The 12398-nt window shown below is 42.8% G+C and overlaps 1 protein-coding gene across 3 annotated transcripts in view; it reads right to left on the bottom strand.

The window, feature by feature from the left end:
* Positions 1–5714: 5714 nt before the first annotated feature.
* fam219aa (family with sequence similarity 219 member Aa) overlaps positions 5715–12398 on the bottom strand; it is a 31456-nt gene continuing 24772 nt past the window's right edge. For 2 of the 3 annotated variants that reach the window (XM_079510891.1, XM_079510892.1), the window contains exon 6: positions 5715–11590. In XM_079510891.1, coding sequence (XP_079367017.1) covers positions 11432–11590 — 159 coding nt within the window. In that variant the 3' untranslated portion in view covers positions 5715–11431. The remainder of the gene's footprint in view (positions 11591–12398) is intronic. The other variant, XM_079510893.1, reaches the window with a different exon arrangement.

Raw genomic sequence — 12398 nt, 5'->3', positions numbered from 1 at the left:
ATATAATTTATACCGGGGTGGTTATATTTTGTCTCCCTGCTCTTCCATTGAGACATTTAGATTGTGTAAAAGGTCATGTCATGTCTCACCTAGACAGTAGACACAGGATCTGACTCGGATCTTGACCTGATGGCCAAGATTCAATTCATCCCCTGAGCAAGGAGCTCAAATGGTAAAACATGTCTGCACTTGCGCAGCTTTAAAGCAAATTTAACAACATATATTCATCATATGATCATCATCATTACTTTTGTAAAAACTTTAATTTCACTGTGTAGAACAGTTTTTGTAGTTGAAGTACAACGGTGGTTTTTCAAGCCATTAGTCTTGGTTAAAGTCCGAGCAAGAATTATGACTTATTTATTGTCTTTGCTTGTGTTGGGTCTTGTATTTGGGCTTGTAGCGGTGGCATCTAACCCCTCTCCTTATTTCGCAGCGTTAGCACAAATAGACTCAGAGCACCTTCTCTCAGACTCCCTCCCCACTCAGATTTAGGAGTTTGAATGTATAATTATGTAGAATTATGTGCAGGATGTGAGGAGACTTAATTTAATTGACTAAGCCTTTTTGAATGTCAATTTTTTTTAAAGATATATTTTTGGGCCTTTTCTGCCTTTATTGGATAGTGTACAGTATGGTGGGGAGAGAGATGGGGGGGTGACACGCTGCAAAGGTCGTCGGGATCTGGAGTCGAACCCACGACACGCCGCCAGGCTGGCTTAGCAGCCTAGGTGCCCAGACCGCCCAGGCCTGAATGTCTAATTTTAAAGGAAAAACTTCTCTCTCGCACATATGCCTGTGTGCCAGTGATCCGTGCCACTTTGCCTACCCCTCACTAGAAAATAATTCAGTGGCAATATAATGATCACAACAATAAAAAGTTATTTATAAATAACTTGCCTTAAATAGAATCTTTGAATATTGGTGTGCCTGGTGCTCAGCCAGTTAGTGTAGAGACCATGTTCCTAGTGAGTGCGAGGACGTGGGTTCAAATAGGAAACTCTCCTGTCCTGAAATAAAAATAAATAAATAAAAGTACCCTTCTCTACCGGCCACTCTACCCCCACTCTACTGATCCACTGCCCACTTGTGGGTTAATTTTAACGTCTACGCCTGCTCCCTATACTGTATAAACCAGTGGTTTTCAATGCTTATCATGTCAAAGTCCATTATTTATTCGGCATTTGAGCCACGGACCACTATTTGATGAGATTTAGCCTTTCAGACCCAAAACTAGATTTTGTCCACAATTCCATGTGGTACAATTCTTCTACATTTCTATATTTTTGTGTAGACTTCTTGTAATTTAAGTAATGCAGATTTTACACTCTCAAGAGTTAAAGATCTACAAGGGTCCATTTGGTTACCACTCTCCATCATTTGGCTGGGGACCACCTGGAATCCTCTCAAGGACCACTGGTGGTCCCCGGACCAATGGTTGAAAACCACTGGTATAAATCCATTGTAATCATTGAAAACACAAAGCACTGGTGACTGAAATTGTCATCCTAAAGCGTGATGGGGCCATACGTTTGTTTGTTTTTGAGGGGCGCTAGCCCCTCCTATGCATAGCTTTGTGTGTATGTCTGTCCGTATGAGCACGGAATGTGCTCAGCTGATTGGCTGAGCACGGAATGTGATGTATGATGATGATGATGTATGATGATAATAGCGCCCCTCACTTCACACGAGTGTGAAAGCCCTAGCCTGGCTAATAAGCCAGACAGAATCAGCCGTTGGCAAAAAAAATTGCCTGCCGGCGGATTACGGTCTGGAGAGGCTCAATTGTACGCCTATTTCCTACACCATAGAACTGGTGTGGCCAATCGGGACACGGTATGCAATATGGGCGGGCTTTGGTACAGTGACATTCAACGCTTGAGACCTTTGACTGACAGTACCTCTAACCAATTGCGTCAAAGAGAAAATGTTTGAACCCGCCCCCCGGGAAACAAGATCCATACACAGCATCTCCAGACTCAAATACCACACGACAGTGTGATTTGAGTCTGGCTTATTAGCCAGGCTATGAAAGCCCAGCTTTGTGTGAACCAAATTTGAGAGGATTTGATTGGCTAGGTTTGTGTGTTTGTGTACCAACATTTTTTTTTAAATGAAAAATACTTTGATACTGCATTTCACAGCGCTCTGCGCTTAGGGCTTTGCCCAGTCGGCTCTATCCGTTTGAAATATTTTCCATTAACCTTCCATTCCATTTAACATCTATCATTCCTTTTATATTGTATTCAATCGCACAGCTTTATGTAGATGTGTGATGTCATCTGTCTGTCTGTCTGTGACTCACTCACTCACTCACAGGAGGGGAGGGGGCATGCCAGTCAGTCTTGTCTGGTCTGTGTGTTTGTCTGGAACTAATCTCACAAGCTGCTCGACCGACCAGCTCGACCACAAGCTTTTGCTCATTTTGAAAACTTGAATTTCAATGGAAGACAATGGGGCTCGGATAGGGCCAAAACCATGACCAAATCACGTGATAGACCATGCCCATATATGGAGCTGACCAACGTCACGTTACAAGGCTAGCCACATCTGATCCCAAACCACACAAAGCCACGCCGTTCCCATTTGGATCTCAGGATTCAATTGATCCAATTTGGCGATGATTGTCATGTGGACGTATTGGCCCACAATGCAAAATGCAACTTAAGCAAATCCATGGGAGGTTAATGAAGTAAATGCACATTATCATGCACGCATGCTAACAGCCTAGGTAAATGTTGCATATATAGAGCGCCTTTATCCAACGCACTTTACAATGTGCATCACATTCGCCCATACTGTACATTCACGGCAGAGGAAACCATGCAGGGCATCAACGTGCTGATCGAGAGCAGTCAGGGAGGGGTTCAGTGTGTTGCTCAAGGACACTTCAACACTACACTGAGTTGAGGATCGACCCGGGAACCGTCCGTCTTCCCAAGTGGCCGCTCTACCACCTGAGCCACTGCCGCCACAACATGGGTTCTTTTCATAGGCGGGGTCATAGGTCATAGGTCATAGGCGGGGTCACAACGTTTTGTTCAACCAATGAAGTTCACCACGGCAAGATGGAGGACCGTGTGCCCGAACAGGAAGTCGGCAAAAGCTCTATGTGGGGAGATGGAGCGGAACTCCGTTCTGTTCTGTGGGTCGATCTGAATGCGGAGACACACGGCGAGAATGAAGCATCCCACACAGGAGAGGAAACCCGACAGGAAGCTGTTGAAGGGGAAGGTTCCGACGAGCAGGCAGTACAGGAACTGCAGCGCTCCGGTCAGCAGAATGTACAGCAGGTACGCGTCCAGTACCTTCAGCTTCTGAGGCGTGGTGGCGGCGTATTGCCCCGAGAGGCGAGAGATTAAAGATGTCGCTGACTTGGACATGATTTCTGGTTTCAGAGTATTATGCTCTTCGATTTGCTAATAGTATGCTACGTCTAACACCGGGTCAGTTTCTTCCTTTGTGTGCAGACGGTGTGTTTAGTGTGACAGGATAGATCGGGGTGTGGTGGTGGGGACACAATTATCAATGCTCGGATGAGAAGCAAAGGAATGAATGCAGTTCCAGAGATTCAACTTAGACTGTTATTGCTATTGTGTCTGTGAATGTTGATAACCTGGAAACGGTTATCTCGGGCAGTAGGTTGGAACTCTTTTCAGCCAATTTCTTTTATACAATGATGTAGTGATGTAGGCGTGATGTTGATGTAAATCGGATTTACAGTAAATATCCATATTTGGGCATTGCAAGTGGAGGACGTCCGTTCATATTTGGGAAGTAAGTAGTGCCATCCACATTGCCTTTAAATCAATTATTACATTATTCATGAGCCCAGTAGTGTTAAAGGTTTTGGTGAGAGGAGGGGTGGTACAGTAATCGATGTGGGTTGCTATAAGACTTTTATTGTCCTTTCGTGTGGAGTCCGCAAAAATAAATGGAAAATCTTATCAAATAGAAATGATGAATGGCTCTAGAAAAGAGACAAGTCTAACCTGAGGACACACACACACACACACACACACACACACACACACACACACACACACACACACACACACACACACACACACACACACACACACACACACACACACACACACACACACACACACACACACACACACACACACACACACACACACATCTTTCAACAGATGCTCTGGGGGAGGGGCCTTGGGAGACCCCTCAGACAGGGTTAACCACTTTGGACGCGAGTTGGATATGTACTTGGACCACTTATTGGGGGTCCCCGGACCCCACTTTAAGAACCACCGCGATCCATGAAACATCATGTGTATTCACAGCCATCCTCTGCCTCTTCTTTCACACCAACAAACTGCATGTCCTCTTTCACTATACATCCATACATTAACCACTTAAATCATATATACTTTGGCCATTTGAAAATAGACGATCTACAAGCTCACAATGCCTCGCGATGCAAGGCCTTGTGAACTTGTACATCTGCCATTTTCTAAATGATTTTATAGAAAACTTGTGAAATGGGACCCTCTGCGTAATGAATACAAAACGTACCTACCGTGTTTTTGCGGCCCCAGGTCGTAGTGCTGCATCCTGTAGGCAGTGAACTCGTAGGAGGAGACGGCTGGCAGGGCAGAGGCATGCATGGGCCGAGCACACAGCAGCAGCACCACCAGCAGCAGCAGCAGCACTGCCATTCTCATGGACATGACCACACCTTGTCCCACACGGAGTTTGTCACAGCCTCTGTCTAGAAGAAAAGCATTGAGTAAAGTATGAGTTGTGCATAACAAAATTACATTCAGTTACATGGGGCAGAGACACCCATCTGAACACGGCAGCCAAAGTGGTTAACATGCAGGTAGGCCGTGGAGGCTTTTGTGACTTTCAAGTGGGCCCTGATCCAGACAAGGTTGGGAACCGCATGCTTTGTTTTAAATGGGGAATAAAGTGCTTACCCGTCTCTCTGGTGGTCTCATGGGTCTCCTCACCTCCTGCAAAGGCTCACTGTGAAGAATACGGTACACAATCCTCAGGGGTCTTCAACCAGCGTGCACACAGACACAAACTCACTGTAGCTCCTGAGATCCACCTCGTCTCTCTAAGGTAAGCAAACCGCTTACCATCTGCTCTCAAGGGATCAACTCTACTAAACCTATTCCTCCAATCCCTCCATCTTATTCAACCCCCACTCCGCTACACACACACACACACACACACACACACACACACACACACACACACACACACACACACACACACACACACACACACACACACACACACACACACACACACACACACACACACACACACACACACACACACACACACACACACACACACACACAGTAAGGTAGGTAGGTAATCTTCAGTCCAACATTTAGGGGTGCAACACTTAATCGAACAAATCAATTTAATTATAAAACATACAAAATAAACTATAAAATCATTGATAAACAATTCATATTTTGGGTATGTCAATATAGGCTATAGGTAGGGATGTCCCGATCACGTTTTTTTGCTCCCGATCCGGGACCTATAGCCTATATGCAAAAAGTACAGTAATATTGAAAAAATAGTGAAATAGTGAAAATACAGTATATAGCAGCCCAAGGATGGCTTGAGAAAGACTGAGTAACTGCTATTGAACAACATGGAAGATATAATTTCAAACATGAAACCATGCATTACAGCACATGGTGCAAACACAAATTAAACATAAAGACAACTTCAGATAATCAGATTTATTTATTTTTATGTTACATTACACAGAACATTAATATCGTTAAATACTAAATGGAGCTAGTTTACATCGGTTCCACAATCAGAATACACGTCTGACAAAAAAAAGAAGCATCTCTAATGTTAAAATGTATACTTTCCCAGATTTCTCAAAATAAATTAACACATACAACAGCGGATAAATATTGTTGTTACGATGCATTTACTTAAGGCAGAATCTACTTTAGTAAACTCGTGTTATGAGGTGAGAGTGGGCCGACATCCCAAATGACTCACTGACCTACCGTACACGTTGGCCAAACGTAGTACATGATATATGGACATAAAATGTGTGTGAATGCATTGGAATAACATGTAGACAAAGTTGGTACAATCAACCAAACATAATAATAATAATAAAAACAAATGCAGGAACATAGTAGATAAAGGTTTTGTCAAGCGACGCGGTCATGCGACACATGATAAATTAACTGTAAGTCATAGCAGATGAAGACGAGAATGTTGAGTTTCATTTATGTACAGTTACTGCTTTGACAGTCTATAGCCTCAGGTAGAGGCCGTCTACCTGAGGTTATAGGCCCTAATTTGGGTGTACAGTACACTACACCCAAATTTGGGTGTACACCGCGTTGATACATGAGCACCATAGAGTCTATAACCTCAGGTAGACTCTACCTCAGGTTATAGACTGTCTTGGCCGCTGTCTTACGTGAGCCATTGTACTACAATAGCCCGTTTGTCAGTGTGCTATTCTCCGTATCGTTATTCACACACATCATGGCACCTAAAATGCAATATGCACCTAAAGAATGAAGACATAATGTAATAAAAAAGCTTGTGTAGTTTTGAGTGTTTCAGAAGGAACGTTATAAACGTTGATGCTACAACAGGTCAAGGGTGATAAAAAAAAGAAAATTACAAATAAAATCCCTTCATAATTTTATGGATATTCCTGGATGGCACATCATTGAAGTAATACTGATATAAAGACTCCTCCCTGCAACATATCATTTGAACTCTACAGTAATATTGTAACCTCTAGTTGGAATGAAATTCATGCATTCCGTCTTAAATTGGATTTGGACAACCATGTCCAAAACTAGAAAACGCTTGTAATGACTATTAGCAATATAGTCTCCCCAAGAAAATGACAAATAGTCCGAAAGTAGGTTTACATGCATAATTGTCTCTGTCGGGTGGAAACCTCACATGTCCAAAGTTAAACCTGTTCACTTTTCAGGATTTAAATAAAGAAATAGCAAGGTCAAAACACCTACAAGGTTTTGAGCTTGCAGAGTTGCAGACCTGCTATTTTTATACTTTCGTGTGACACTGTGGTATGATCAAGTAGGCCCTTAATTTACGACAAAAACACAAAATAAATCATGGAGATAAGAGGTTTCTGCCCGACAGTAACGCCATAGTACTCTCATATCCCAGTTATGGTGCCATTCCTGTATACGCATCTATACCGCCAAGCAGTGCTACTCATACTGTCTATTGCACGCAGTGACCAATATTGAACCCACAACCATGTGAGTAAGCAAACGCTCTACTGACTGAGCTACCCGGGGGAGGGGCATGCTATTCATATCTTGACCTAAAATATCCTTGTGTTGAATCTGATCACAAGTTCACAACAGAGCATAATCGCATTAACCATTGTGTCCTCGTTTTGGGCAAATCTCAAGAAATGTGTTGTTTCCCCTCTTTATGAGCTTGTAGATTGGCTATTTTGTCCAGGCTATGAGCTTGTAGTACGGCTATTTTCTATCAACAAAACAAATCACACTAGTGTGAGGTGAGGGACACTCTTATCCTTATACATCGCATTCCGTGCTCACATAGCACTGCTATCGAAAATGTCTATCTCGTATTTTTCAGGACTTCATTTAACTCTTGACAGTGTATAAATTGAACCAAATGGGCAGGTACTCTAACACTAAGGATTTAGCTTTGTGCGGTTATCAGGTATTATCTTATTCACTTTATTATTATTATTGTACACTGAGGGTGAAGTTTATAAGTGTCAAACCACTTGGATGAACCAAAGGGAAAATGCTCTCCTTGGCCATGAACATATTAAGGGTTTTGCCAACCAGACAGAAGCTATAGGTGTCAAAATAACAGTACAAAGCTTATTGATAATGGGTACTCAATAAGCTTGTTATTGGGTTTTTTTCGGGTATCGGTTATCGAGCTCCATCCCCATTTCCAGACTATTTTCCAAGTAGATTCACACACTGACTAAATGCTATCGTTATCTAGTGAAAACGGCTGACGGTGAGTCTTTTACAGTGATGCAAATCTTGCAAATTAAAATGTGTGCACTCCCATGCTTCAAAGACTTGTGTTTTTCCCTTTCAGCATCACTGGAAAATACTCATTACAATAAACCATTGACAGTAGAGAGTCTGTGTCAGTTGCTACATACTGTAAAAGTATGTACATCGTCACCCATTCCCCCCATCGATCAGATTACTGGGTTATATGAACAGTTGAGCACATGTGCAAATGTACAAAGAGACACAACACAAATACACGGAAATAAAAAATAAAGTTAAGATATTAAAACCTTCATTGATATGCGACAACCTCCAAGTGTGTCTCTAAGGATATGTTCCGATATGATTTGCTCCAGGCAGCATACAGCGGAGACAGTGCTGACATTCACCAGTACTCATAGCACATCGTCTCCGAGGGGTGGAAACCACGTAATATGTGCAAAACTGTTACTTTTCAAGGATTCAAAAAAGAGCACAAGGAGCAGTTCTGCAAGATCTTGTCGATCTTTGATGCTTTTGTGTGATGCCGTAGTATGACACAAAAAGTTAAAACACGGAGATGGGAGGTTTCTTTGCTCGACAGCAGAGATATTGGCGTTGTCGTATCTCCATATTTCACGTTTGAATGATTTTCCAGTCACTTAATGCCTCACTTTGTCTTACACATTTTTCGTTCAATGTTTTGGACATACAAGGTTTCCACACGATAATTATGACTGTCAAGCTTGCTAATCCTTTTTTATTTTATTTTTTTCAGTTTGTGGTGAAAGGCATTGGAGATGGCAGAACTGTATTTTCACTTTTTTTCACTTTTATGAACATCTTCCTGCATACACGTGACATATTTTGTGACGACGACCCTTAATGATAACGTTGGCCCTTTTTGGCTAGTACTGCTGAGAGATGTCCAGTGCATAGCAGTGCAAACTGAACCGACCTTAGGCACCACTTTAGGAAAACGAGCTGATTCTAAAGTAGCTTTTTAAGTCTCTACAGTAGTGGTCTTCAACATGGTCTTCAGGCCAAGGAGGAGCCCTTAGCTGAGAGAGAGATGAAGCAGGGACCCCTTCCCTTAGCTGAGAGAGAAATGAAGCAGGGACCCCTCCCCTATACATATTATTATTGTATACCACTGTGTAAATGTTTTGATCGTTTAGACATGATGTTATGGGTCGCTATACCCGATAACAGGCTCGACAAGCCCAAAATCTAATTTATACTCAGGACTCGATAAATTCAGAACCGGGTTTGTAATGGACCCAGTTTTCAAGGTGCATCCCTAATTGTGTTGCAGATTGAACCTTTTAATAGAGTTGCTGTTGGATTCATGCTAATGTGTATTTTCAGATAGTTTAGATACCTTTTAAATGTAGATACCCTCAATATTTAGTCAACTTGACCGTTGGTCCTGTACTTGGTTGGGTCTGATCTTTTTTCCTAAGCAACTCTCCAAAAATAGCCGATCTGTAGATCTGGCATTTTCGGCTAACGTTCCCCATCACACAAAGATTTGTCGGAACCTCTGAGGTAACCTAGGGGTCCCCGCCGGACTCCCCCTGTTGAAGACCCCTGCTCTGCAGAACATCTACCGTTGCAGCAGTTTGATGTCAAATCCAAGACGTGGTTTTTTTGGCCAGATGTAAACCTCACATAGAGTAGATGACTTCCGTTGGCACTAGGATGTGGCTAAGTGGTCAATAAAAGGCTGCTAAATAATCGGCATGAGCTGCTCAGTTAAGACACAATGCAACAAGCAACATGCAAAACAGATTTTTCTTTGTTTTTGTTTTTTTGTCTTTGTGTTCGATATAAAATATCCTCTTGCAGTTGGATGTGAAATAAGTACTACAGTACAGTACAGTACACCCGTGTGGTAAACAGCCAGTCAAAAAATAACTTTGCTACAGTTTTTTCTTCTTTTTTTTTTTTGCCCCACTCAAACTGTAATCACTACATTAGTGCTGTAAGCATTAGGGTTCTAGTATCGATATAGCTTCATGTTTTAGCGTTACTTACTTTACTTTACTTAACATGGATCTAATATCACACACCGTTTTATCCGTGTCGGATACGTACCAGGATAGGAAGACAGCAGCAGCGGACTGAGAAGACGAAAGCGGCGGTTCTCAATCGTTTTAATGTTCGAGAAGAACCCCCATAACTCTGAGAGTGTACAAAATGGAACCGAATGGACGCCTGGCTTACGGTCAGGAAAGTCGGAACTTCCTTCCTAAGACTTACCTGACGAGACATCTTTCGTATTAATTTAGCCTGCTGTGCCAAACCAAACGCGAAGGCATCATCACGTGACAAAAGGAGCAGATCTACAAGCTAACAACCTATCACGGTGCAGCGCAGCAGCACATTTGACCATGTTAAGTATTTTTTGCCTATTTGTTAGGCAAAAACAATGTATATCCAAACATTTTCCAAAACGGTTTCAAAATATTTCCACGGATTTCATGACCGTGGGAACCCCATTAGCTTGTTTGCGAGTTTGTGCACGTCTTTAGTGACCGCACGAACATTGGTTAGAACAAAACATCTAGGTGTGCTGACCAGGCGACTAGGTGACCACCGAAAGTTATGAGAGGGCTCAGATTTACATAATTTCATAGCCATCTCTCTAACCCAAACGGACAAAGTTTGGTCGGCGGATGAGTAACATGTACCGTAGCCCCATTTACAGGTCCATTCGATTCCATTTTGTACACTCTCAAGAGTTACAGACCCGTAAGGGTGGATTTGGAACCTCTCTCGAGGAACCCCCGAGGGTGCCGAGGAGGACCCCACTTTGAGAACCACTGATATAAAGCCATCGCTCGTTTGTTTTTGTATTATTATTATTTTTTACCATCAATGATGCACCGCTTCCACCGCGGTGCACACTGGCAGTTTGTTGAGAGACTCTCACAGGAGGGGGTGGTGTTGTTGTTGTTGTTGGGGGGGGGGGGGGGCAGATCATCCGAGAAGTCTTTTCATCATGTTCGTTCCTCCTCAACAGGCTAGTACGCCTGTCGATGATCCTTCGACGCCTGGATATCCACAACAACAAAAAAGGGGGAAAGTCAAACAAGACGTGGAGATATTTCCTTTTAATGTCTCTCTTTTTGTTCCTCCTTCAAGGGAACGTGTTCTTTCATCAGACAAGCCATCTTGTGTCTTGAATTTCCACAATGCAAAAAAAAAAGAAAAAAAGAAAGATGCACGGATCCTACCATAGGAGGAGCGTACATATATAGTTGACCTAGTTTAATCTTTTCTTTAATTATTATTTCAGGTGACCCGCCCCCACCCCTCCCTTTGTTCCCCGCACTGCCATCCACAAGTTTTTTTTGTCGTTCTTATTGTTTGCCGACGACTCCACTCTGCCGCCGCCCTGCTGGTGTAAAAAGCCTGGGGGTGCAGGAGGGTGGTGGCTACTGGATCTGACAGGCTGTGGACGGGGTGGCCTGGCAGCACATGCAGGTGGGGTTGACAGCCTTCGGCGGGATCAGGTCCAGGTCCTCGTCGTCTGGGATCTCGTCCAGTCGGTAGCCGTCCTTCAACAGCTGGATGTTCAGGTCCTGGTTGATCTGCTGCCGAACGGAAGGAAGGGGGGGGGGGGAAGACTAGACATCAGCGGAGGGAAAAGGTCATTATAATTCACCTTTAGCAAAGCCACCGCCCACTTGGACACTTTCCAGCCGGGCTCATTCATTCCAATGTAAATATCATGGATTTTACACATTAAATACTGGTTCATTTTTGGAACTAGACCTTCAAAATCTCTTCCAAATCCGTCAACAAGGCCTGCCATATATGCACTGGAAAAATATGTGCGTGACATTTCTTTTTTTAAAACAATGTTTTATCATATAGGAAAACTATTGGTGGAGAGGTTTGTCCAATTCACGTTATGCTTAGCTGTGATTGGACCATAGCAGTTTGGGTAGGGGCTTAGCTATAGGTCAATTACATTTTAGTTAACTGAAATAAATGTGGAATAATGTTAACCCGTTTAGGACAGGGGTTCCTGTCTTTTTTTCTCTGATGATCTCCCCCACAACAACCCCTGTGAGAGTCTTTCAACTATTTATCTTTTGGGGTTTTTACCCTTCAAGACGGGAACCCATTGTTGGGTTCTTGTTGCTAGTATTGTACAGTACATAGCAACATAACATTGTTGTAATTTTTGGATAAATATTTGAAGTTTTTCCACAAAGATTAGGTCAGGAATTAGAAGGCGTTTTCAGAAATCGGCCTCAGTCCTAAATAATGGGTTAACTAACTTCAGTCAATGAACAAAGATCATAGAGAAAAATAGTTTTAAGCTAATCTTTAACGCATTTTCTCCCCCCAAAAATAGTGAAAACAGCAGAATATTTGCCCCCAGAACAGGGTTAA

This window comes from Electrona antarctica (genome assembly GCF_951216825.1).
Source record: "Electrona antarctica genome assembly, chromosome: 9".
NCBI classification, from domain to species: Eukaryota; Metazoa; Chordata; class Actinopteri; order Myctophiformes; family Myctophidae; genus Electrona; species Electrona antarctica.
Note: the sequence above shows the minus strand (reverse complement) of the source record. Positions and strands in the feature narration are given on the sequence as shown.